At 48.8% G+C, this 25,174-nt stretch overlaps 9 protein-coding genes across 9 annotated transcripts; 3 read left to right on the forward strand and 6 right to left on the reverse strand.

The window, feature by feature from the left end:
- Window positions 1-943: 943 nt before the first annotated feature.
- Window positions 944-2,340, reverse strand: C8Q69DRAFT_465742 (hypothetical protein). The gene is made up of 3 exons (XM_028630510.1): window positions 2,109-2,340; window positions 1,962-2,048; window positions 944-1,877 (listed from the first exon to the last, which is right to left on the reverse strand). Exons 1-3 carry the CDS (start codon window positions 2,189-2,191, stop codon window positions 1,271-1,273), a joined length of 777 nt encoding a protein of 258 aa, XP_028485018.1. The 5' UTR covers window positions 2,192-2,340; the 3' UTR covers window positions 944-1,270.
- Window positions 2,341-2,433: 93 nt separating this feature from the next.
- Window positions 2,434-4,086, reverse strand: C8Q69DRAFT_250736 (hypothetical protein). The gene is made up of 3 exons (XM_028626584.1): window positions 3,725-4,086; window positions 3,579-3,652; window positions 2,434-3,509 (listed from the first exon to the last, which is right to left on the reverse strand). Exons 1-3 carry the CDS (start codon window positions 3,933-3,935, stop codon window positions 2,799-2,801), a joined length of 996 nt encoding a protein of 331 aa, XP_028485019.1. The 5' UTR covers window positions 3,936-4,086; the 3' UTR covers window positions 2,434-2,798.
- A 772-nt stretch (window positions 4,087-4,858) lies between these two features.
- On the reverse strand, window positions 4,859-5,331 carry C8Q69DRAFT_444291 (hypothetical protein; the record flags this gene model as incomplete). Its single annotated transcript, XM_028628989.1, has 2 exons — window positions 4,859-5,162; window positions 5,237-5,331. 2 exons carry the CDS (start codon window positions 5,329-5,331, stop codon window positions 4,859-4,861), a joined length of 399 nt encoding a protein of 132 aa, XP_028485020.1.
- A 1,368-nt stretch (window positions 5,332-6,699) lies between these two features.
- Window positions 6,700-8,740, forward strand: C8Q69DRAFT_520165 (extracelular serine carboxypeptidase; the record flags this gene model as incomplete). Its single annotated transcript, XM_028633486.1, has 7 exons — window positions 6,700-6,789; window positions 6,844-7,063; window positions 7,119-8,007; window positions 8,053-8,351; window positions 8,409-8,516; window positions 8,578-8,584; window positions 8,713-8,740. The coding sequence occupies 7 exons, from the start codon at window positions 6,700-6,702 to the stop codon at window positions 8,738-8,740; spliced, it is 1,641 nt and encodes a 546-aa protein (XP_028485021.1).
- Window positions 8,741-9,673: 933 nt separating this feature from the next.
- On the reverse strand, window positions 9,674-11,786 carry C8Q69DRAFT_520166 (hypothetical protein; the record flags this gene model as incomplete). Its single annotated transcript, XM_028633487.1, has 4 exons — window positions 9,674-10,465; window positions 10,537-10,657; window positions 10,849-11,564; window positions 11,625-11,786. 4 exons carry the CDS (start codon window positions 11,784-11,786, stop codon window positions 9,674-9,676), a joined length of 1,791 nt encoding a protein of 596 aa, XP_028485022.1.
- A 3,918-nt stretch (window positions 11,787-15,704) lies between these two features.
- On the forward strand, window positions 15,705-16,016 carry C8Q69DRAFT_506746 (hypothetical protein; the record flags this gene model as incomplete). Its single annotated transcript, XM_028632832.1, has 2 exons — window positions 15,705-15,823; window positions 15,917-16,016. The coding sequence occupies 2 exons, from the start codon at window positions 15,705-15,707 to the stop codon at window positions 16,014-16,016; spliced, it is 219 nt and encodes a 72-aa protein (XP_028485023.1).
- Window positions 16,017-16,050: 34 nt separating this feature from the next.
- C8Q69DRAFT_251123 (C2H2 zinc finger protein) lies at window positions 16,051-18,915 on the reverse strand. The gene is made up of 2 exons (XM_028626586.1): window positions 18,346-18,915; window positions 16,051-18,284 (listed from the first exon to the last, which is right to left on the reverse strand). Exons 1-2 carry the CDS (start codon window positions 18,727-18,729, stop codon window positions 16,200-16,202), a joined length of 2,469 nt encoding a protein of 822 aa, XP_028485024.1. The 5' UTR covers window positions 18,730-18,915; the 3' UTR covers window positions 16,051-16,199.
- Window positions 18,916-19,529: 614 nt separating this feature from the next.
- Window positions 19,530-21,574, forward strand: C8Q69DRAFT_465775 (suppressor protein). Its single transcript, XM_028630511.1, has one exon. The coding sequence runs from the start codon at window positions 19,771-19,773 to the stop codon at window positions 21,409-21,411; it is 1,641 nt and encodes a 546-aa protein (XP_028485025.1). The 5' UTR covers window positions 19,530-19,770; the 3' UTR covers window positions 21,412-21,574.
- A 473-nt stretch (window positions 21,575-22,047) lies between these two features.
- Window positions 22,048-25,127, reverse strand: C8Q69DRAFT_432037 (hypothetical protein). The gene is made up of 2 exons (XM_028628498.1): window positions 22,209-25,127; window positions 22,048-22,102 (listed from the first exon to the last, which is right to left on the reverse strand). Exon 1 carries the CDS (start codon window positions 24,663-24,665, stop codon window positions 22,464-22,466), a length of 2,202 nt encoding a protein of 733 aa, XP_028485026.1. The 5' UTR covers window positions 24,666-25,127; the 3' UTR covers window positions 22,048-22,102; window positions 22,209-22,463.
- Window positions 25,128-25,174: the final 47 nt, after the last annotated feature.

The following is a 25,174-nucleotide window of genomic DNA, read 5'->3' on the forward strand; positions in this document are numbered from 1 at the left end:
CTGCCAATTAATACTCTGACTAGCTATGCTACTTTTCTTTTTCACCGGTGAAAACTAAAAAGAGCAGAGCAGTGAATTGACAAAGTCAAGTGGAGAAAATAATTGGAGTCTTGGTGTCGTCGGTGGGAATTGCGTCTTAGTTGAAGTATTAAAGAACTTGGATTTCGTCTGGTTGAAATATCGAGATACTACCTGTCTACTATCTACCATCACCATCACCATCACCACTACTACTACTCCTACTGCTGCTGAAGAACTCGAGGATTCTCTTCGAGGAGAAGTCAAAGGTATGTAATTGATTACACTCCCTCTCTTCCCTTCTTTCTTTTCTTTCTTTCATCCATCCACATCCCATCCATACAACCCATCACTACTATCTATCTACGTCACACCCATCCTCAACCCTCATCTCATCCCCAAAACTAACACCCTCCAAACCCAGACCAAAACCACCCTTTTCAAAACCACCCAAAAAACCAAACCACCCACAACGCTCAACTTCCTCTTCCACATCATGTCTGCCCCCCGCGGTGGTCGTCAGTCTCCCGACCCGGAGCGCCAGTCCGGCGCACAGCTGCAAGAAGTGCCTGGATCAGGCCACACTCGTCCCGAACAAGCTCCCTCGCCCGAACACGCCCAGAAGTCATCTAATGAGACTAAGGAGCATGGATTGGAGAGTAACCCTGTGCATCCGCTCGAGAAGATTGAGGCGGACAAGTTTTCAAAGAAGCATTGATTAGTTGATTTGATTGATTGATTGATTGCGATTGAGAATGGGGAATGGAGAGGGGGTCTTTTTGAACTACGTGGAGGTGTCTCTCTATATATATTTATGGGAGTGTTTTAAGAAAATGATTCCGGGTTTGATGGTTTGATTATGAATGGGTAGTACTACTACAACCTACGAATATACGTGTATTAAGGATAATCAATCTTTATTATTTGAGTCTTCTTATCGTATCTCTTTTGCTATGGAGACCTTGATTCTCTAGCTGTAATTGAAATCTTGCCCATGGAGAAGATTGCAACACGATGTTTGGTGAATTGCGACAGCTATTCAGAGATGTTACGAATCTAAGCTACAGAAAAGAGGATGTGATCGAAATGTCGACCGTTCATTAATTCACCAGAGAAAAGAATATCGGGTAATCACGCTTGCAAGAAGGTCATCACAGCAATTTCATGCATAGCAAACAGCTTCGTGCCCAAAACAGCGCAATGAAAGAAGGGAAAAGAAATGCATGCTTCTCATTCATTTGACAAAGCTCACTTAAGCCTTGGGAGCTTCGGCAGGAGCGGTGTCCGTAGCACCAGCAGGGGCACTAGAAGAAGTCTCGACGGGCTTCTCGTCCGTGTCGGAGATCTTTCCACTCTTCAGATCGGCCAGACGTCGGGCCTCGGCGTGGATGTCGCGCACCTGCTTGTCGGTCTTGACGTAGAAGTCGCGAACCTTACGGCCAGTCGGGGTGCCGAGCGCCTTCTCAAAGTAGGAGTTGAGACCCTTCCAGCCGCTGGTGGCCTTGTCGGTGATCTTGTAGCTCTCATCGAGTCCCTTGGCACGCTCTGTAGCCTGGTACTTCTTGTCGAAGTTGGACAGGGCAGTGGTGAAGCGGTTGGAGATGCCGTGCTTCTGGTCCAGGGCGATGGCCTTCTGGATCGCCTGGTCGCTGACTACATAGCCATGTGCAAGGTATTCGGCAATGATTCGAGAGCGTGGCTTGTCCTCTTGGTCGAGCTCGTGGTGGTTCTCGTCCTTGGCGTCACTGGCGCTGGCGGTCTGGGGACCAGCAATGTCGTCGAGGCTGTGGGCTGCAGTGACGTGTACAGTAGACGGACCAAGCTGAGTGTTGTCGAGGAGAAGAGCAGTCTTGGCAGCACTGTTTCACGAAAAATAAGTATCCGTGTAATTGAGTTGAGGACCGCAGCGGCCTCGTCTCTGGCGTGATTGCGGGGTAACTTACGTCTCCTTCTCGAAGTGAACGGTCGCGGACTTGGGGGCATTTGGCTCGCCAGACTCAGGCGTGACAGATAGCATAGTGATCTTTCCACTATATAGGATATACTTGTCAGGATAATGCAATTGTGTGTGCGTTGGCTCAAGTACTCACCAGAAGCTGAAGAAGTCGCGAACTTCCTTGTCGCTGGTAGTGGGAGCGATGCCCGAGACGTGAACGGTGGTGGCCTCCGACATTGTGACAGAGATTATAGAACAGATAATAATGCTCGTAAGAGGTAGGTATAGGATGAATTGATAGATGTAGGATGCTTTCTTGTTGATCGATGCACAGCAAAGATCGTCAATTTATACTTGTAGAGTCCAACCCCGGCGAGGGGCTGTGATCTGCTGGCCGGTTTTAGGAGGGACGCTGCGCCACGCGTGACGTATAGACAGCTGCACTAGCCACAGTCCGTCCGCATAGTAATAGCGCCCATTCAGGCAACCGCATTCGGGCTTTGCATGTGAACGCCGGACAATTCTCGGATTGCATTTGTGGCACAGCAACAATAATACTCGATACAAGAGATAAGTCGCTATTGATTCTATCGTTGCTACCTGCGTGATAAGACTGCTCCCAACAATTCAACGTGCAAGGCCATGACAATATCGAAGCGCGCCTGAAATCACTAGCACCAAAGAAAGTGGCAGAAGGCCGGGGAAAAGTGCTGGATCGTAGAACCATTTCGCCCGCGAAACATATTCTTGGTATCCCGCGCCGATCAATAATAATTCGTTTCCAATCCGCAATAGGCATAGAACTGCAAAAAGCAAAACCATCATAAACTCCGTAGGAACCCCTTTAGCGGCCGTCATCGAGAGCTGCATCGCGCATCCGGTCAACCAAACCAGAAGCGGCAACAGCGCTCTCGTTTTGTCCGCTCACTGGGTGAGACTCTCGTTCGCGATATGACTTCAGGTTGCTCTCGAGTTCGCGCACCCGACGGCGTAACATTTCGTTTTCTCTTTTGATCGATTCCAGTTCCGCACGATGGTATGCGGCTTCCTCATACCGAGACGTGCCTGTCGTGGACGAAACGGACGTCGTGCGCGGATGCTCTCCAGCTCCAGGCAAAGACTGCGAGAGCGATGAACGATGTGAGTGTCCGGGGAAATGTGGGAAGTGCTCTCCGTGCTGCTGTTGCAACGAGGACGATAACGACGGAGAAGACCTGCCGGACTGTCGCTGGGAAGTAATCGATGGCTCCCGGCTGCGAGCTACTCGAGTGAAATCTCCCGACGGGCGTGTCGAGGGCAATGCGGCGTCTCGAGAAGGTGCAATACCCGTCACACTCCCAGTCCGGGCACTCTGAGCTAGAGGTAGGTGTGCACTGAGGTTGGAAGAGGACCGATGTCGACGGGAAGCCGTGGGATGAATAGCACCGGAGATGTAATGCGAGCCATGCACAGCGTCCATAGAGTCATTGAGGTTCGTCGATGTTGACGACGCCGTGGAAGCGACAGAAGCGGTCTGCTGGCGCAGTTGAGAAAGCTCCCTTGTTAAACGGTTGACCTGTGGGAATTCAGCACCATCAGTGCACGTTCACATCTACTGTACGGTAATCTTGAACGCGAAACTCACCATCCCCTCCTGTTCCTTCTCGAGCTCCAAGTGTAACTCTGCCGCCGTCAGAGGACGGGGGTGACGAAGGGGGCCTGTTATTATCGGTATTAGCTCGGATGTCCCAAGAAGCAATCGAGAAGAGCTGTCACTGAGGTAGTATGTACCGGATGCAATGGCAATCCCGTTCGTTGCATCACCATGCCCGTGCAGAGAGGCAACTGCACTAGGTGGACTAAACGGCACTGGAGGAGGACCCATGACTTGGGATACTCGTCGAGAGAATGTTGGAGGAGAGGAGTTCGTTGCTGCGGATGATGCAGAAGTAGCTGCTGGTGGACGTGGAGATGGAGGTACAGAGTTCAAATCGGGCGCCATGGTTGCACAAACGGCGGGTCTGGTTGGTAGCTCACAGAGGGACTGATCGACCCGTGGGAAAGCGGGATAGAAAGCTGATCTTATAACCGTCGTGCACAATGAAAGCACGACAGGAGGTCGAGTGGAAGTTGACCCTGTGGTCAGATTCCACCGGTTTCAGATGTACGCAAGTATGGTGGTGGAGAGCTATGAGCTGTTCAGGTATCCGCCGGTCATGCAATTTCCTGGACGACGACCATGCGACGCGTTGGACTTTAGGAAGCTACCCAGAGAAGGCTCTGAGGAAGCAGATGCATCTTGAATCAACAGAGCAGCTTTGTTGACGGGTGATTATTACTCTTTACGAAGGAGGGGGAATGTAATAAAGTCACTGGGCCGAGATGCGGGTTTGCAAGGGCGTCGTTGACGTTGACGCTAAAACAGCCCAAGTGTTGTTGATTGGCGCCATTGCAATTCACTGGATCCCTGGCCATCCTTTTCCACCGCATACGCACTCCATTGCGAAATGAATCTATAGTATTACCCATGGTACGGTTAATCGTATTCTGGTCAGTAACATCACAGATTGGTTTATCGATCTATTGTTCTTGATGAATCATGTGATGGAACCCGTCCTGGATAGAACGGATGCAAGGATGCAAGCTCAGTTAACCTCTACTTATCTTATAAACTGCTGTAACGCACCCTAGTATCATCTATGGTACAGTTGCCCCAATAAGAGTCATATTTCCAGCATCTTCCGCGTAGATATTGTATGTCTCCTTGCCCCTGGTTCGATGATTATCATTGAAGTTTATCTCACAAAGTTAACTTCTCTTATCGGCAGCCAAGAAGCTAGCTGAGCCAGCAGATCGTCAATCTCATTTAACTATCTCTCTATCGATGGATTATCAATGACGACATGAGCTAGGATATGTCAATAATCAATATCTTCCAATGCTATTTGTGCTCGAAGTGAACAATTTTGTAACGTCGGAGCTTAAATGATGTGAGACGCATTGGTACAGATCACGAAAGGTATCATCAGTAATGGCAGGGAATTTATCTCGATACTCCGCATCATATAGACCGGTAATAGCGCAGCAGAAGTTGTCTCTCTTGAGACAAAATGCTTTTAGCCGTTTCTGTTCTCTGCGAGTAGCAGATTCAGGAATCTCCTGTGCAACGTCGTCTGTATCCCCAAAGGGACTTGGTGTTACTGCAGGCGTCTTGCCACCGCAAGCTCTCCTAAAAATTTTCCATATCAGCAATATTTCAAGATTGCACGTCAGCAACAGTTGTAAGACAGAAAATGGACTTACTCGGAGCTAAAATTGCGGCATACAAGAGGTGACTTAGTTGGGAGAGTCCCGCTTGGTCCTGCTTCCCAAAAGACCAGTATTGCAATAAAGGTCATGTTTCCCTGCACTTGGGAGAATGAATTAAATAGAATAATTTGCAGTAACCGATTTGAAAATTGTGGCAAGACAGGGCAATACATCAGCCTCTATTCCAATTCGGACAATTGTAAGGCATTGTAGGTTGAGGAAGGTTGATTTCTCTAAGTCCTACTGCTAGCTGAGATATAGCTGGATATCTGCCGACAGAACTAAGGCTGTCGGCAAGCGGTACAGCCCACCATGCTGTATCTGCACCTTTCCGTCTGTGACAGATATGCGAGATCTCGTGGAGTCATGTCAGAGTTGTATATCGTTTAGTTGGCGAGTGCGAAATATAAGAGCCCCGATGGCTACTTACAGAATGGCAGGCGTGGTTCACGGCCCAGGATGCGAGGTATTTGCAATATATAAGTAGAAGTAGTAAATCATTTACACAATCAAGAAGAGTAGTCATGATTCCCTAATCTTGGGGTGGTGAAGTAACTAATTGAATGTGGATATAACTGCGAAGAAGGATCGATAAGCAAGGAGTAAAATTCCTGTTAGGTAGAAGATAGGATATAGTTCGAAGATATAGCATATTCTCGATGCCGGTAATGTCCAATATTATACCGGTAATCGTGTGTGCCTTGAGCACACTCGTCCTCGCTCACACGGTACTCGCCAAAGCCGGATATAGCAAGAATATCACCACCCGCTGTCTATGGAATAGCCATGGGTATTAGATGGAGATAGCATATGGATAGATTTCCAAGAAGACCAGGGGGAGTAAGAAACCTGCATACTGTTGAGGCGAATTATATAGTTTATGTACTAGTGCTGCTGTAACGTTATGGGAAAACCATATACGGTAGACATGATATATATTCTCTCATTCAGTCTGGAGTCTGCCATTATGAGAGGATAGAGATGGAAATGCGAATGCTTTGAGCTTTATGAGGTCGAATCGACTGGCAGTGAACAATTGTGGTGAACAAAGAGGGTGAAGACAGGAAGAAGTCATGGAGGTGCTAAACCTGTTTGGAACCGACGATGAATAATAAGACTGGCTAACTAACTAACTAACTATCTAAGTTAATTATCGACCATCAAGTTCCTCTTTCAACAAGAGCTTTCCGGAGTCCCGGTCGATCGCAACTCCGGCAGATGATCGACCTTCCTTATTCGGATTGGGAAGATGTTACCTGATAATCATAACTAGCACCATCGCGCCTTTTATTTATGCCGCGCGATGGCCACGCTCCGATCCGAGATGGCCAAGCAGTAATCACGCAGGACGCTAACGGGGCCGCATTTCACATTTAAAGAGAAACATTTCCTGCCAGGTACGTAGTGGCGTTTGTCACCTCCTTCGGTTCAGGCGCGTATTACTCCGACGGGACAGGATGGAGCTCAAGCTGGTCGCGTTTCTGCTTCTCCTGCTCCAGCTCGCGGCAGCTCGAACCTTGCGGTCGACCAAGGCGATCCGTAACAAGGTCAATTCCCGCAAACTCAACTGCGACGAGATTATTAGTTGACCATCTCACCAGGCACAGCTACAACCGGCTGTATTCCAGCAAGCAGACGTAGATCCCTCGCTATTGTACCCTGCTCACAACCTATCGGTGCCCATCGATCACTTCCACAACGAATCGAGATACGAACCGCATAGCGATGGAACGTTCAATCTCCGCTACTGGTTTGATGCTAGCCATTACAAGGCAGGTGGCCCAGTTATCATAATTGCGGCGGGGGAAACCGATGGGAGCGGTAAATACTCGCGTGTCGTATTTCTCCCGAGGACATCGCTGATGTGGTGCTACAGACCGCCTGCCGTATCTCCAGAAAGGAATCCTTGCTCAACTCGCGCAAGCGACAAATGGTATTGGTGTTGTGCTTGAGCACCGGTACTATGGACAGAGCTTTCCCACTCCTGATCTCTCGACTGAAAGTCTCCGCTTCTTGACCACGGAGCAGGCATTGGCGGATACTGCCTTCTTTGCCCGGAATGTCGTCTTTGAGGGACTCGAGGATCATAACCTCACCGCGCCAAATGTCCCGCATATTATCTACGGTGGCTCCTACGCAGGTGCATTCGCCGCACTCTCGAGAGTCATTTATCCCGACGTCTTCTTTGGAGCAATCTCATCGTCTGGGGTGACAAAGGCCGTCTATGATTATTGGGAATACTTCGAACCAATTCGACAGTTTGGCCCTCAGGATTGTATTGCGACTACGCAAAAATTCGTCCATATCCTAGACAACTTCCTCGGCAAGAATGACTCTACTCACGTAGAAGAATATAAGGATTTGTTCGGACTGGGAAACCTCACTTATGCTAACGACTTTGCGAATCTCCTGTCCTCTCCGCTTGGAGCGTGGCAGAACCGAAACTGGGACCCAGCACTGAATGACCCGACTTTCTCGTACTACTGTGGAAACATCACCTCCAGCTCGTTGCTCTACGCTGCGACGGAGAAGAAGGAATCTGCGGCCCTTCGATTGATCTCGGCTGGAGGATACAAGAACGAATCTTCGACTCTGACCCACCGTCTGCTCAATTTTGTCGGATATCTCAATTTGACCCAGGTGGGACCGTGTTTAAGCGGAGGTTCCAGCGCCGACGCCTGTTTCTCTGAGCACATAGTGGATAGCTATACCAAGGATGATCTCAATCAAACATGGAGAAGCTGGGATTATCAATGGTGTACACAGTAGGTTCCCTGATCGAACCCCACGCCCGTTGCTAACTGTTGTAGATGGGGCTTTGTTATCACCGGCAGCGGTGTCCCCCGTAACCAACTCCCCTTGATTTCCCGCTCGATTGACATCCCGTATTACACAATACCATGCCGGTACGCTTTCAATATCACTAGTCCTCCTGATACCGAATCCATCAACAAATATGGGGGCTGGAACATCAGTTATCCCCGCCTGGCTATTATCGACGGACAAGCAGACCCGTGGAGACCTGCCACGCCCCATGCGGATCAGGCCCCGAAGAGACCCAATACGGTGGACAAGCCATTCATTCTTATCGAAGGTGCCGTACATCACTGTAAGTATCAGATGGAAGCAGCAGGCATATATGATATGTGATCTAACGTTGTCGAAGGGGATGAGAACGGACTTTTCCCGAACGAGACGACCTCCACACTCCCACCGAAGCCTATAGCCAACACTCAAAAGGAAGAACTTAAGTTTGTGAAGGAGTGGCTTCAAGGTATGTCTCCGCACAATCGCATGTGTTATCGACAGTTGTAACTAAGCAAATATCATTGCAGAATGGGAGTAAGTACTTTCTTCCTCTCACGAAGGTCACCTGTACATTCGAAGACCGGATATGAGATGTATATAGATCGTACATCTGCTGCATACGTTATCACGTATTGGACATGACATATGCTTTCTATATCAAGGCCCATGCTTACATGTGCTCTGCAGTGAATCATCTCGGAACGCGAAGGTGGCATCTCAAATCATTGTTTCATCTTGGAGCTGACGAAGATGCTTGATTGTGCAACTATCTAGGGGCTGAGCTGAACTGATCTATCTGGCCACTACTCTGCTGACTAAGCTGGCTGCTGGCGCGGGCGACTACTACTGGAGCCCCTAGGGGCACCGAAATTTCATAAGCAGATTCTCGAAGCAATTGCACTAAGTATCTTAGTCTACTCAGAGATCCGCTTGGAGTACATTCTCCTGCACAGAAAACAAGCATGGGATGTGAATAATGCGTCTTGGGTACCTAAGATAATCATCAATACAATGATATAGAATAACTGCTAGCTGTACTTCGAGCTTTCTAACACGCTGCTCAAGAGGCTATATCCACTGCATCGGCTATCGCATAATATTAATACTTAAATCTAAACAGTAATGACAGTCCTTGCTCTCTGGCTGTGAAATGCCGCCCAGAGCGCCTTCCACATCGGGAAGGACCCGCCCCTCAAGGTGGCTAGCGGACGCAGCTATTACTGAGATGATGGCTCAAGAACAGTGTTTTTTCTATATCTCCCCTCAGATTTAAGTAATCAATATCATAGTTCACCATGTGCGCGTTCCATGTGCGCTGACTCAGAAAAGAACATGAGAGATAGCTTATCTTTGTGTGTACCATGACATTCGTCGTGCAGCCGACTTGAAGAGATCAAGCAGACCGCATTATATGATAGCGACTGCTTATATCATTGCTACAATGTTCCCTGATATCTGATATGTGAACTGTACTTGCTTAACATAAAGAAGAATCGGACGTAAGAGATCATATCCACCTGCTTGGGTATATGGCAGTGCCGGCCGCAAACCTTGAGATTAACCAATGAAGCCGACAGGCGCCAACTAACTGTACAATACACAGACCATCCACATACCGCCAACCTATAAACTTGGCCTCCCAAGTGCAAGTGATCGCGCCATATCTCTCTCTGAGAATGGCGGGCGCCCATGTTGATTTACCGCCAGCGGTACCATTTCGCGCATCCAGACGAAGAGATCCTCCAACCATTCTCTCTCAGGTCTATCGACAGGAAACCAAAGGTATGCTTGCCGCAGAGCAAACATCAATGCAGTGGCCCCTCGCCCACCGGGGGCAAAGAAGATGTGATATTCGACGCTTCGACAAATTCGACGGCAGATATCTTCCGTCTCTTCGTCTGATATGAGAGAGGATTCATGACCTATCCTCGAGAGTAATACCATAGACCCATAGTACAGGGTCATGCTATGCGCTAGGATGAAGTCGGGGTAATATATACTTGTTTCTGAGCGTCCGTGGTTGTGCTCTTTAGGATGAGGGCATGGCGGCAGCTGGAAACCCTGTGTATCCCAGGACTGCCGTTGATCTTGCGGCAGAGTGGGCACTTCATAAGGCTGACCTTGGGCGTAATTATCAGCCCATTCTGCCTTCCACTCTCGGAGACGATCGACTACATCCGTTGCCTGAGAAACTAGCTGCTGCTGTAATCCATCAATTTCAGATAATGATATGTATTCCCAGAAGGCCTGCACCTCGATTCGAGAATACAGAGCAAAGATGCCTGCAATATCTGCAACGTGATCCAGCAGGCGGTGGAATATATTCTTGGACGGTACGTCTCGTGACCATGGCAGCGTCTTCCATTTATGATCAGAAAGAAAAGTGGGCTGCATTTTTATCATGGAAGCGATTATCTGCAGCCAAGATTCACGTGTCAGCTCAGAGATTTTGCTTTTGAAGGCTTGCAGAGCCTGGTTCTGCTTACTCCATGTTCGCGAAAACAGAGAAAAAGCTCATGCTCGACTCCCAATGCGAAATCGTCTGGACCTTTGAGCTGGAACAGTTCCTCAGCACCATAAAGGTGATACAGCCAGCCACAAGGTGTACTGTAATTGATCATCTAGTTCAGCAGATACCGCGTCCGCACAGAGTACGTTTTCAGGGACATAAAGCCTGGGATTCCCGACGGGAGTTAAGTACCTCGAACAGCCATAAAATTAATGTTGTGCACAGGCTATCCGTTGACACTGTCCGGGTAGAAATTGATCGACGGAAGGTTTCCAGAGTAGCTGCGTACATGGAGTGTCCCGTGGCTGTTATTCTTGCATCACCATGCAGTTTTCCAAAGGATGCCGTGGCAATGGAGTGTAGCGCTCGCCTCGAGTGTGGCAGAGACGACATACTGCGTGCAACACTATATAACCAACGCATCTCATGGTGACTCAGGTCAGAATTGCAGCGCCAGTTGTCGTCCGGTGCAAAATGGGAAAGAAACGTGTCCAGGAAGACGTCCTGGAAGACTTCCAACGTGCCAGCTGATTCTGATAAGGCTGTATCATCAGAGCTATTCATTTGGCTCCCTAGCGATCCCGTTTCCGAACCCAGCGACTTGATATGATCGCAGGGACCTTGGTCATCATCATAGGATTCATCGTCGCTGCGTCTTCTCTTGCGGCCCGCATCTTGTCCCACATCATTTGGGTTGTCGGTGGGGGATATTGACAAATCGGTCTTCCCACGAAGCTGGGAGACGATCTTTGCAACTTCATCGGCAGATCCAAAGGCGATTTTATCAAGTGTCCTCAAAGCAGGATTTTGTTCGTCGGCCGTTGGCGTCTCACAGGATGTTTGATCTTCCGGATCTCCCTTCTCTAGAGCCTCAATCTTGTGTTTCAATGTCGCAATGATTTCGGCTTGTCTCATATACTTGCGACTCTCGACACTGGCGACATAAGTACATTCAAAGCCGTCCCCACGGCGGCAGCAAGCAGAGCATGGCTGGACTCTATCGCACTGAGAGAATACAAATCGTAAGTTTGGCCAGACACAATCGCGGAGTGTATATTCACTCACCTTCACCTTTCGTTTCCTGCAGTTGGTGCAAGAATGCTGGGTTCGATTCTTAACTACTCGCAGCCGGCCACGAGATTTGGTAATGTAATGCTTTGTACCATTTTCCATGGAATATCTCTGGCTGAGAGCTAAAGGGTTGCTATATGCTGGGATTTGACCCATTGTTGACTTTTTGACTTAGCAGAGGTGCATCTATTTCACAACCTATATCCGTGAGCGTTGCGCCTCATTTTTGTCGAATTCTTTGGTCTCCGCCTGTCTGCTTGCTTAGTTCGATATGAAATAGAGTACACTTATTCCTCAGGACAACCCTGTGGCCGGGCCTGTTCTGGTCTGGTGGCGATGATCCGCATCCATGGTATAGATACCATGTAACCGGGAACTACGATCTCCAAAGTGGCAGCTAATGGAAACCCCGAACGAGCAAATGAGAGGAAGTAAAATATGCTAGATAACCACTGAGTAAACCTGCTGGTTTGCGTGTCATCTCTGCCCCTGATAACCGTTATAGTGATTGTGCATCAGCTATTGCTTCTGATCCACAAACAAGTCGGAAAATGCTGTTGGACCGTCCCAAGATGACGCCTAGGAACCGACGGCGCGCAGAAGCTTTCGACATCATTTGCATGGAGACACCGATTGTCCCGACGCGACGGCTGAGCCTTGTATGGCACGGGGTACTCCGTACCTGGGGATAACTAGCAGGGGCTACTGCATTCCCAAAATTGGGCCCATTCTACGGGATGAGTCTAGACCCCTCGCACCAACAAATGGCCTGCACTTCGGGGTTTGAATCACTCCCCAGGTGTGACTGCCTATCAAAGCAGCATTTGATTTGGTTATGATGAGGTTTGTGTCTTATTGTCTCGCCATTCGTTTCAGTCGCGGTGAGTTTGCTACGGAGTAATAGGACTATGACGCCAAGCGGCAGGTTCTACATCGCCAATAGACCGTTCAGTGAGCTGGATAGTCGAATAAATCTCTATACAGGTGTTGGGATTGGGTAACGCTTGAAGAGCTGCCAAATTCGTGCAGCTATAATCAAAAGAAAGGTGGCCATCATGGACGCAATCGACTGATTGACTGCTGGTCTAGTCTCCCACCGCAATAGGAATATCTAGCTAGCAATTACTCAGCTTATTGGAACGCCGACCAGCCTAGTAAGATAAAACTACATCCAGTAGTCGACTATGCCCATTTACCCCGGACGATGTACAAGAACATACCTAACAATAATTATTACTTCAGGTTCGCAGACTACTACTGTACAGTAGCTTAGCGGGCCCGGTCACCGGGATCTGTCTCTGACTAGCTAGCACGGACCAAAATACTACTTGTAATTGTACTCCGTAATCTGTGTTAGGAAGATAATAACTAGCTGGGGCCCCTCCATATCCCAGGATATTGCGGACCCGCGCGTAGCGCTTTAGCGGATAATCTTGAATTCGTTTTGAACCAACCATAAACTTAGCCACACAGAGAGGGCTATGATCTGTACAGGGAGCGAATGTGCAAGTATGGTATGTTCGTGAGACTACCCGTGTGTAAGTATAGCTCGATTTCACGATCTACAGTCTCTACAGTCTATATATTTCGAAGCTGACACGCTATAGTTGAAGCTTCAAGAGCTCAGTCAGCGGCCGCTGCTTCGCATACCATATTTCAACCCCACGGATGCATGGCACTCAATAATGTTGATTAAGTCACATTTACGTCTAGTCTAGTTAAGTGTCGGGATTTAATGAGGACCGATTTTAGAGCCGAGAAGTGGAGAGAGAGAGCACGGGCTACCTAGGTAGTTAGCATTGTCAAGATGAAGCTTAGCGTCTGTGACCCTTCTCTTCTGGTTCTTGAGTAATTGACCAGGGGGTCTTCTGTTGGTTTCTGACAAAAAAGGAAAGTTTTGGATTCTGCTCGCTGTTTCCCAGTCACTTGACGTTACAACCTTGAAAATTGGCAGAGAGACCGACAGAACGAGCCCAGCAAAAACCGCGTAAGCATCTTCTTCCTGGCCTTTGCAATAAAATGAGCAGCGTTGCAAAGATAGTAACTAGTTAGTAGTTGCCGCTAAGTAAGGATAGATATACATAGTTCCCAACGGCGCGCAATGCGCGGAAATTGGTCCGGTCCCCGGCGTCGGGCCCCCATCACGAGGGGATAGGATAACTAGGTATCTAGTTGAACCATCCCAGCGCTAACTAAATCGACTCCTTCCCTTCCCACCTAGATTATCTCCCAGGAATAAGTTACCATACCCAGACACACACTACTTTTTTGGGGGGAGGGGGACTCGGGCATTTCGATATGCTCCATCGCGCTTTGGGCGGGAGAGCCCAGATGGGGGGTTTGTTTGTTTGTTTGCCGGGTATTCTACTTAACCGGGTTTTGTTTGACTGGATACTTATTGTATGTGCAGCATTGGCTTTATTGACTGAGATGCAGAAAGCGTTTGAACTGCAGGAAGCGACGTGATGTCTCTAGCTCTAAGTAGGTAGATGTCACATCCAACCCAACGCTGAAAGGGCACATGACAAGATACTATGGTCCTATCACCGGCCCCATCCGAGTATGTAGCGTAGCGTAGATAAGAAAATTGACAACCTCGCAAGTAATCGTAGACCACCATCGTCAGGCATCATAGGAATGAATGAATGAATGATTGCTCGGACACGTGCAGATTATACCCCCTACTTACCTTCCAACCATGAGAAGGGCTTGTCAAATCCCGAAGGTAGGTAACTAGCAGCGACAGATCTCGTTATTCCTCGAATAGCCTATTTCGTATATGTATAATAGTCGATGTTATAGTCTGCAAACAACCGTTGATTAATCATACCACGGGATTCGATATGATGCTGCGAGTCATAACGGCGATGCTTCCATATTTTGTTTGTTTCGATGAGCTAGCTGGCTATCGAGATAAGATCAGTTAGTGAGTGAGTGAGTGAGTGAGTACTCTTTTCGAAACCTGGGTTATCACATGCAAAGGTATGGCTGAAGATAAATTCTTGTCATACATACATATATAACGACATGCAGCATATCATATCTAGAGGAGGGGGGGGGCAGGAATTCGATGAAGCTCGTCTTCTACATACGACTAACTAGGCACTGCTTTATCTTCATACGAAATGAATCATAAACAAAATTGGTTAATTATCATGATTATATGTAGTTAACTACATGTAAGAAAAGCGTGTAAAAAAAAAAAACGCCTTCCACTTATAATCCTGCCACTGACGATGCTGCAGATAAAATGCGACACACATTAGAAGGATAAGTTTATAGCATATTTCTGCGGCGAGGAAACCGCCAAAACTTCCTCCAATGATAATTGCACGACTTGTTATCCCCAAGACTAGGATGTGGGAATGTTTCCTCAACCCTTCGATATCTTCGATTATTTCGATTAAATCTACACAGCTCTATTCAAGAACAGAACTTTGTCCGTGTCTTCTGCAAACAAGAGGAAATTTCCTCGATATTCAACTAGAAGAGAGTAGTGAACAAGCTTTGAAATCAGATTCGTGATCACTATCTCTGATAATGAGATATTACTATATTGTAAGGGAGAAGCTGTGAATAGGAGTTATATAACTATATACTGTGCTCACCAACGCTACAAATACTCTACGATAATAATAATAACAAGAGCCGCCCTGCATTTACATTAGCCTTCAGCTTAAGTGATGTTGAACAGATCCTAGTTGGTTTATAATTCCTTCGTAACAACTCCAGTTTCCCAGCAATCAAGTGTCGAAATTACCTCGCACGCATGGGTTGTGTTACGGAGTTATGCTTTGTTATATTTTTACAACTGTGGATAGGTGTTGGGAATGGAGGTAGTCGAGCGATTGGCAGGAAGGAAATCTCTTCATAATCATGAATAATGTATCTAGAAACTGAGGTATGAAATTCTAATTTGATATTGATAATTATACAATCAATCTTGCTGTCCGGATGATACATGTTGGTTTTTTTGAGATTGGACATCTTTGGACTGAACAGTTACTTGCAAAGTCCGTGTCAAGTTCGAGGCTGATGTACATACATACTTTTCTTGTTGCTGATGTGCTCGTGATGCCGCCTATCACGATAAATATCGCTACCGCTTCCGCTACCGCTACCGCTACCGCTATCGAAGATGAAAGAGACAAGGGCAAGATTAGACAGATTCCAAAGCATTGCTCCTATGTAATGTAAGAATGGTATGCCACAAAAGAACGTGCGAATGCCTCGTGAAGAATTCCGATGGGGGGAGAAAGAGAAAACTGACATCTATCCCTGACCAGGGACGGTCTATACAAAACCGTGGACGCCCACCATCCTCTGGACGACCTGTGTCCGAACACACCCCATGAATGTAAGAATGCTATTGAGAAACGAGTGTAAACAAAGCCTTGGAAACAAAGGAACATGATTGTACTCGATGCTGCATGCGCCTGGTCGCCCAACTTCATCCCACAGCCTACCCCGTAGGTACAATGAAAAATGATTCCTCGCAACAAAAGAAGGACACATATACTGTAGATGTAGTAGCAACAACAACTAGCTTAAAAAGGATGTGCTACCTATTCAGCTTGCCGTTTGAGTATTCCCATTAGCGCCCGTAATCTCCACCGAATTCGCTTCCAGTTCCTTAGACGCGAGATTGTCGCCATTTGCATGCGGCAAGGATGTGGTAGACCCGACGCTGTCGTGTACAGGCTGGATCTTGTCGGAGTCTGACATTGTCTTCTCGTGCGATCCCGACTCTTCAGGGACATGCGAGGTGGAGCTCTCTGCCTGCAGCCCCGAAACAGTATTCTCGACGTGTTCTGCACTTCCGTCATGCTTATCCTCGTCGCCAATAACAGCAGCCAGGCTGCGGAAATTGAACATAGGCTCAAGAGACGTATTGCTGCCGGCAGGACCATTGGATCCGATATGTTCTCCTGAGGTGGACTCGACAAGGGACGAACATGAAGACGACGCACTCGACACATGCCGCAGGTGAGAACGCTTCGACGGCTCCGTAGGCGAAGGTTGGGCGGCGGACGAGGAGGACAGGTCAGGATCCGGTTTGGAAATCGAGAGCTGAGGGGCAGATGTAACTGAGCCTGAATGCATGGAGTCAGAATCTGCAGATGCGGCCTCCGCAACGGCGGGCGACACGCGGTCGACGCCTTTCCCTTTGCCTGCAGATAACGTCTCGTCTCCGGTTATGACGGAAGAAGAGCTGCTGTCAGCTCTCCCCATAGAACTACCAGGCCGTGCATTCAGCGCGACGTTGCTACCGCTGTTGCTGTCACCACCACTCTTCCGCAGAGATTTCTCGGTTTTCTTAGCTTCCTTTTCTCTCCTCTTCGCCTCCTTCTTGGCCTCCTTTTCTGCCTTCTTGCGTCTCTCCTCCTCGCTGGCCAAGCTCATCCGGATCGCTTCCATCATCATCATTTCCTCGAGGTCATCAATGCGGCTCCGCCTGGAACTCTCGCGCGGTGGTGCCAACATACTGGGCGCTTCTTCGACAGAATCGCTGTCTTGTCTAGTTGAGCGCTGTCGCTCCGTCAGGAACGCGAGAGCATTCAAGGCGGGCGAACCCGTGCGAGTACTCGTGGCTCCATCTTCAGTTCTCCTCAAGCCTCTTCTACCAAGCAAATTCCTCGACTCGGCACCATTCGACGGGGGGTTCATCAAATATGCGGCGGTATGCAACGCTGTTGCAGCCGCAGACCGTCTTGCAGCATGCGCTCTCGCATTGGCCAGCTTCTGAGCCCAATCAGGGCGAATCTTATCCGTCGTTACAACGGCGGGGTCGTTTGCAGACAAAGACGTCGCACGACGGCGTCCCGTCTGCTGGTTGGCACTCTCGGGTGCAAGAGACGATGACGACGAGACTGGAGACACTGGATAGGCGGATTGCCGGGCATTTGGATTCCCCGCATACACAAGTCCTCTGCGGAAAGGAGGTGGCGTATATGTAACACCAAACTCTGGCTGGACACAAAATGGACACGCTGAAGGCTCCGAAACCAGCCGGATGTCCGCTGGCGTGTCATCTGAGCTTGGAGGTGCATCAGGATCGGCCTCGCCATGCTCTGGAGGGTGGGGGTCGGGACGTTTGATCTGCACGAAACATTCTGAGCAGATGGGCTGGTGGCAGCATCTGGTGGTGTTCAGATATGGTGGATAGTAGAGAAAACAGATAGGGCATTCGGTAGCATCTTTATAAAGATAGGCTTCGATGGGTTGCCCATTCACGAATGGATCGTGCGGAAGCATGATCTCTCGCGGAGTCATGTCATTTTGCGCGTTATTCTTCGTCAGTGCGGCCAGCGTCTTCGCTCTGCTTCTAAACAAGGGCGAACTTGTCGAGCCCGTAGCAGAGGCGATCGGGGACGTTGGAGAGGGCAAGGACTGTGCTGGAATGCCTCCCTGTGAGCCGTCGGAATTGTAAGATGGTGTCCGCGACGCGATAGGAACTGTCAAGCTGTTGATATTCCTGTCTGATGAATCCGTCCCATCGGGAGCTTTCTGGGGAAGCTTGTACTGTAATTCTGGAGGAATCTCGTCAGGTGGCGGAATAGGCATGCCTCGCGCGGCAGCCATAAGCTGATGCTCGGTCCACGAGTCTGAGAAATCATTCAGACCCCGCCAGAAGGGTGCCAATCGACGCTCAATCTACACAAGCATTTAGCATTCATATCATCCTCGAGATCACGCGAAACGGCGCACGACATACCATCAGCTGTCGAACCACAGCCTTGTTGAAATCTTCCGTGCCCACGTATACTCCCTGGGTCACTAGATATCCCCCATCAACATGCTCCTCCCGCATACTGCGCTCTCGTTCCCTGAGCCGGGCTACACGTTCTCGCTCCAGACGACGAGCCTCCCTCTCCTGCTTGGTTTCTCGACGATGCTCGAGCATGGCGACATCTCTATCCGAGCTTCCGCCAATTCCGAGGAAGGACAGATCCGGTCTGCTTGACCGCGCAGCCCGTGAACTGTCTCCCGAATACGGTGATCGGCCGTGCCCCGAGGAAGAATCATGACTGCGGTGACGGGTGCGATGGTGGTTCTGGGAATGAGGCGATCGTGCCTCCTTGGTTTGGGCGTTACCCATCGTTATCCGGGTCGGACGTGATGGAGCGCGCAAGCTTCTCCCGGACGGATCGACGGGATGAAGGACGGTATATACAGAAACACCAAATCAACCGAACGACGAGACGACGATGAGGTCCTCCTCCCGCTATCGACTGGCGGTCTGGAGGGTGGTGGCGAGTGACTCAGTTGGCGCGACGAGGGGTAATAGGAAGATCCTCTGCAGAAGTCGATAAGGAGCCCAATGTGGCCATGTGAGCGACCGGGGTCGGCTCCTCGCGAGCGGCGATGAGATCAGATGCCAAGGCAGACGAATGGAAGGTCCGGAACCCAACCGGTCGGGGATAGAGGATGGCTGGATGGAATCGATGGAGAGATGGACGATAGATAGTCAATGACAGAACGGTTGCAAGCAGGTCGAGCAGGTCGAGTGTGGTTAGTCTGGGAGAGGAGAGATGTCGACAGTGAAAGAAAGGAAGTAGTGAGAAAGATGGAGACGGGGGATCGCCGGGGCGGAGGATGGGATGCGAATCATGCGATAATAATGGTTCGTTCGTTCGTTAGTTAAGTTAGCATTGATTAAACCGGCTAGGGAGATGATGGGCCCAGGCGTGTATCACTTCCGCTTGGCTTGCCAGTTCCGGGGAGAAGAAGAAGTAGTAATATGGGAAGTGGAGGCTGAGCACAAGAATGAGTTACGAGCTAGTGATTATTATATTCCTATATGAGATAGGTTTATAGGATACAGTTACTCCCGATTTACTAATAAAATAATAAGAGACAGAACAAACTACCATAATTAATTCTTATTAACTAACTTCACGATCATAATAATAATAGCATCATCTTAACTTAAGGTCTTTTCGCCATGTGGCTGAGGAAGCCACTAGCCTCACGCGCCACAGTAGTTCTCCAGTAGAACCAGCGGAAAATCTGAGCACCGACTCATTTAGTACAGTGATTTTGTCGACGAATACACCCTTTTTTAATTTTTCTGTTGTTGTTGTCTCGAACAATTGAGCATTTCAAACTGCCACATCTATATTGTAGGGACCATGCTGCGATGACAGAGACTACCAAGCGCCTGCACATCACTCCTCTCACCCCGGAGCTGCTCGACTCTGTTCTCGCGCCCTCGGTGCGTCCCTCCGCAACAGACGTCTCGTTCCACTCGATCCAGACCTTTCCTGAGAACAGCTACGGCTACGTGACCCTTCCCACAATGGAGGCAGACAAACTGAAGAAGAAGCTGCACGGCTCCATCCTCAAGGGCAAAAAATTCAAGGTCGAGGAGGCTCGTCCGAAGAAACGATCCCGCGAGGAGGAAAAGGACGAAGAGGCGGCGGGAAAACAACCAACGCCCGAAAAGAAAAAATCGAAGAAGCGGAAGTCAGAAAACGGGGTTCTGGAGGGCTATGAACTACCATCAGATCGCCACGTGAAGAGAGGCTGGACGGAGCCTGCCAGTGCCAAGAAAGAGAAGCGCCAGAAGGGCGACAAGAAGAGACAGAAGGATGACAAGAAGCCCAAGACGCAGGCCAAATCCAAGTATACGGAAAATGCAGAGTGTCTCTTCCGGACCAAGACTCCCGCCAATCGAACCTCCGTGGAGCCACCTGAGCAGAAGAAAGAGAAAAAGTCCAAGAAGACGAAGGCTCCCAACGAAGTCACCGTTCACGAGTTCTCGAAGACTGTGACGCACCCGTCATTCCTACGAGCTGAGGCTGGATCAAACAGCGTGTCAACGGAGTTTGTAGAAGGCAAGGGCTGGGTCGATAGCGAAGGAAATGTGAAAGAGCCGGCCAGTGAGAAGATCACAAAGAGCAGCAAAAAGCCAGGGCAGAAGGAGGGTGTCAAGGCCACCGTTAAGTCGAAGAAGGAGTCATCAGAAGTGTCCACAGAAACATCTAAGAAGATCAAGAAAGCAACAAAGGCGGAAGAGTCAAGTGAGGAGTCGGACACGGATTGGACGTCATCCAGTGGCTCCTCGGATGAAGAATCATCAGATTCAGAGAGCGAAGATGTCTCTGCTGACACCTCCGCTGAAGAGGCTTCCGATGGCGAAAATGAAAAATCCGATGCATCGTCAGAAGCTGAAGACAAACCCGCTTCTGGCAATAAGGACAACTCTTCTGTTGCAGATTCCGATGAGAATAAAGGTGACGATTCGAAAGAGAAACCCCCCGCGGAGGAAAAGACTGAAGTCCACCCGTTGGAGGCCCTCTTCAAACGACCTGCCCCGAAGGAGGCAGAGAAGGACAAGGCCCCGGAAGAAAATACACAATTTACCTTCTTTGGCGGAGAGGATATGGAGGACGAAGATGGTGATATTGAGATGGCGACTGTCGAACCGCAGACTCCATTTACGAAGAGGGATCTCCAGGAACGTGGTCTACGAAGCGCCGCACCTACTCCCGATACTGCTCTGCCTAACCGAACCACATTCATAACGCATGACGACGACGAGGAGGAGGAGGAGGAGGAGGATGAAGAGGGAGATGATGAAGAATACTACGAAAAGTCATCCACGAAAGATGCCGATAGGACAAATGATTCAGGTCCGAAGGACGAGAGTGACTTTGCCAAGTGGTTCTGGGAGCATCGGGGTGAGAACAATCGCGCGTGGAAAAAAAGGAGACGGGACGCTGCCAAGGAGAAGAGGCAGAGAGAGAATCGGAAGAAGGGACTCAAGGGGCGGTCGTGATGCTATAGCAGAATGTCTTCTTATAGACGGCGATAACTATATATACCATAGAAATTAATGAATGCCCCTTTTTATAAGATTTGAACCAAAATTCCCAGCGGATTTTTACCCGGAAGGGGATCAAAGAACCCAATGGAGGGAGGATATTGAAGACGAAATATACGGCCACACAGGCGTCCGTGATAATATGAAGCGGGATCAGCTCGTGAAGGCAACCAGTGGCACGCCTCGCGCTTTTCTGGATCTCGTGTATGGATAGGAAGCAATGAATTGTGCGGTCAAGCTCTATTGGCGGCAGAGAGAGAAAAACCTGGTTTTGAATATTCATACGCTTTTTGCCTGTCACATCAGTGTATACCTGGTTAAAATGCAGCTAACTGGTTTAACTAGCCATCGAATCGTAATCTCATTATATTCCCCAAATTAGTTGACCCATCTGCTTCTACAGTTATTTGCTCCATGCCTCGCAAAATCTGCTATATATAATCACCTGCGCCGCTGAGTTTCAAGATATGTGCGATAGCACGATGGCCAGCGAAAAGTCGGGGAGAAGGGGGATCAATGATACTGTTTGGACTGAGCATTAGTGTGCGAGTAACAGGAAAGAATGGATGAGGTAGTGTTTGTTTTAATCACCTAATGCTACGAAAAAAGGTAATAAAGAAGCAACGTGACATCAATAAGCGATTGACTAATAAGAAATACTTAGTTAACTAACTAGTCAGCTAATGATTTAACAGGAAGTTGACCACTGGTTGGCCACGTGAGGTCACGCAAATACAGCAAGGTGGATATACCACGTGGAGTTTCGGAGGGAGAGAGATTGTATTGTAGCCATATAGAAGCTGTTTGGTTTACGGGAAAACACCCGCAAGACCAGTATCATTCGCCAGCGCGAGAACTGTTTCACACTGGTTGACGGAGTGACTGATGCCAAAGGGGCCTGCAACGAATGCAGGGAATGAAGCGGATCCGCTGATCGAGGCAAAGAGGACTGGGCACTCCAAGAACTTTATCACCCGGATCTGCTATCTAAGAGCTTCGACGAGCTTTTAGATGTCTCTTATATGTTCGGCGGCAGGTCCCCGCAAGGTCGGTGTGGGCTGGGGGTCACTTTCGTGATTCGTAAAAATCCTTTTCCTTGGACGCGACAAATTCAACGAATCTTGTTTTCGCTTGTTGGATGGTGATAGCTTAGCTTTGTGAAAATCAATGAGCTGTACGCGACCCAGCTCTGTATTCCAGAGTATATTGGATTCGTGTAGATCTCCATGTATCACGCCCAAGCGTCGAATATCTTTTTTTGTTCGCTGATACTCGTTCCGCCGTTCCTCTTCACAGAAGCGTGGATTAAACGGATATCCACCCCATGAAAGGATTAAGAAATGAGTAATCCTAACACCTCCGTAAAAATAGATCCAGTCGATATCGATTGTGCCGAGGAAAACGGGGACAGCCGAGCCTTGCACTGAATGGAGGATTTGATACACGTTTTCTTCTTGTCGTACGACAGGCCACCGGCGGTCGGTGGTCCCCTTTCCAACTATTGTATATCCGAACGGCATCAAGCTGATCTTGAAAGGGAACCCGCTGATCCCTGATTCCCCAAAAGGGGCACAGTAGTGGTCCAAATCATTATCTAGCTGGCACTTGAGTAGGCGCAAGAAGTCAGAGACATGAATCTGGTGGCGTTTGCTATTAGCCTTTCGGTGACGATCGACATTTGGACAATTTTCATCCAGCCAGTCACCAGTTTTCAATGACAGCAGGCAGCGTTGAGTACAGAAATCCAAAGATTCTTGCATCGAATCATCCGTCCTCTTAAACTGCCAGCCCGATCGATGTTGACGTTGCGGGGGTGAAGAAGAGAAGGTCAAGGCACGTTTTCTTGCTGTGGAGTCGGGATTCCGCGAAATATCTTCCGAATCAGAGTCGTCAGGAGGGCAGTCTCCCTTCTCCACCGGTCGGCAACTGGTACGCTTGCGACGCTTTCTACTCGAGGTAGCTAACGGAGACGAGGGCAGATATTCAGATCCCGCGGGACTGGAATGTACTTCCTCATCTGAGAGTTGACTAAGGATGTACTCAAAATCGACCTCCCACACGTGGAGTTGTGGAATGACTTGGTTCCGCCAGTGTTGGTTTCGCATTGGCGACTGAATGCTCATGAGACACATGGTAAAAAGTCGCCCTACTGCGGTGACCGGTGTATACATCCATTCGTCGTCGCCTTGGTCTCGCATCGCTTGCACGTCCAGGTTCGGTTCAGCCAAGTAATACTCCACCGTGTCAGGTTGATCTTCCGGTACATGCAAGAAGACCTGGCAGTTGCCGGTGATCAGACAGCCGAACGATGTGCCTCGATTGATCATATCATCGTAGGCATGGACGATTGCAGAGCCTGTCAGCAGCTCGGCATGATACAATAGTTTTTCTTCACCCTCCGACGGTATGGTCACTCGCTGCACGACTTCTTTCCAAAATTCCATCTGTCGTAAGCCTGCGCGCAGATATCTGTCCGTCAATTTGTGACCAGCTTTGTATTCCATGCTGAAGAGTAGAGTACGGTTTGCGCCCTTTCGAAATACACAGAATTGATCAGGGATAGAGCGCTTTCGCGCTTGATCATCCACCGAGTTGGTTTCTTTATCAAAGGCGTTGACGTAGTTATCAAATTCAATCCCCTCCCCAGGTGAAAAGATATCCGAAACGGACTGCAAGGCATCAATTATTTCCCGAACTTGGTCCTCCACTCCGTACCGCTGGTAGCCCTGCAGATCCTCCTCGCTCGCTAATGGACGGCGGCACAGGCGACGGCCTAGATCGTGAATCGAGTATTTGGAAGAGAAAAGGCAAGGGTTTGAAGAGGACTGCAGCAGCTGAATAGCGGTTTCATATATCTTGGTCTGTTCCCAATGAAAGTTTTTCCATGGTCGTAGATAACTAGGGCATAAGCGGCCTTTCGGACTGGTCAATGAGCCTCCTGTAGAGCGTGCTTTGTTTGTTTCGACTCGTAGCGGCTGAGATATGTGTACATGGCAGGTTTCGATAAATTCAAGAAAGGTTGTAGGCTGTCTTTCGCTTTGCAATAGGTTTCGTTCGGCTTCAATCTGGTTCTTTACCTGTTCTATCACACTTTGTTTCTTTTCAGCCTCTGCACGCTCTCTCTCGGCCTCTGCGCGCGCTCTCTCAGCCTCCACGCGCGCTCTCTCGGCCTGTTGATAAAGAGCTTTGTAATCTGGAGATTTATCCATCACAACTGAACTGGGCAGTGATGCTGGCCAGTGAGATCTATAACATTCACTCTTCAATGAGCCTCCTGTAGAGCATGCTTTGTTTGTTTCGACTTGTAGCAGTTGAAATATGTGTATATGGCAGGTTTCGATGAATTCAAGAAAGGTTGTAGGGTATCTTTCGCTTTTTAATAAGTTTTGTTCAGCTTCAATCTGATCCTTCGCCTATTTTGTTATACTTTATTTCTTTTCAGCCTCCGGGCGCTTTCTCTTGGCTATTGATAAAGAGCTTTGTAATCTATTCATCACTGAACTGGGCAGTGACGCTGGCCAGTGAGAATTACACTCTTCAGCCAAGTAAGTGCTGAGGAAGGAGTGCAATGTAATGGGGGATAAGTTAGATGTAACGTTGAGATCTATTTATTGCTCTTAGCAAAAGAATAGAGATAATTCTTGTATTCTGAATTGAAGTGGGGGATAAAGATAGTGGGATGAATCCATGGATCTGTCTAGCAGCTGCCTAATAAGTA

Source organism: Paecilomyces variotii (genome assembly GCF_004022145.1).
Source record: "Paecilomyces variotii strain CBS 101075 chromosome Unknown C8Q69scaffold_5, whole genome shotgun sequence".
Taxonomy (NCBI): Eukaryota; Fungi; Ascomycota; class Eurotiomycetes; order Eurotiales; family Thermoascaceae; genus Paecilomyces; species Paecilomyces variotii.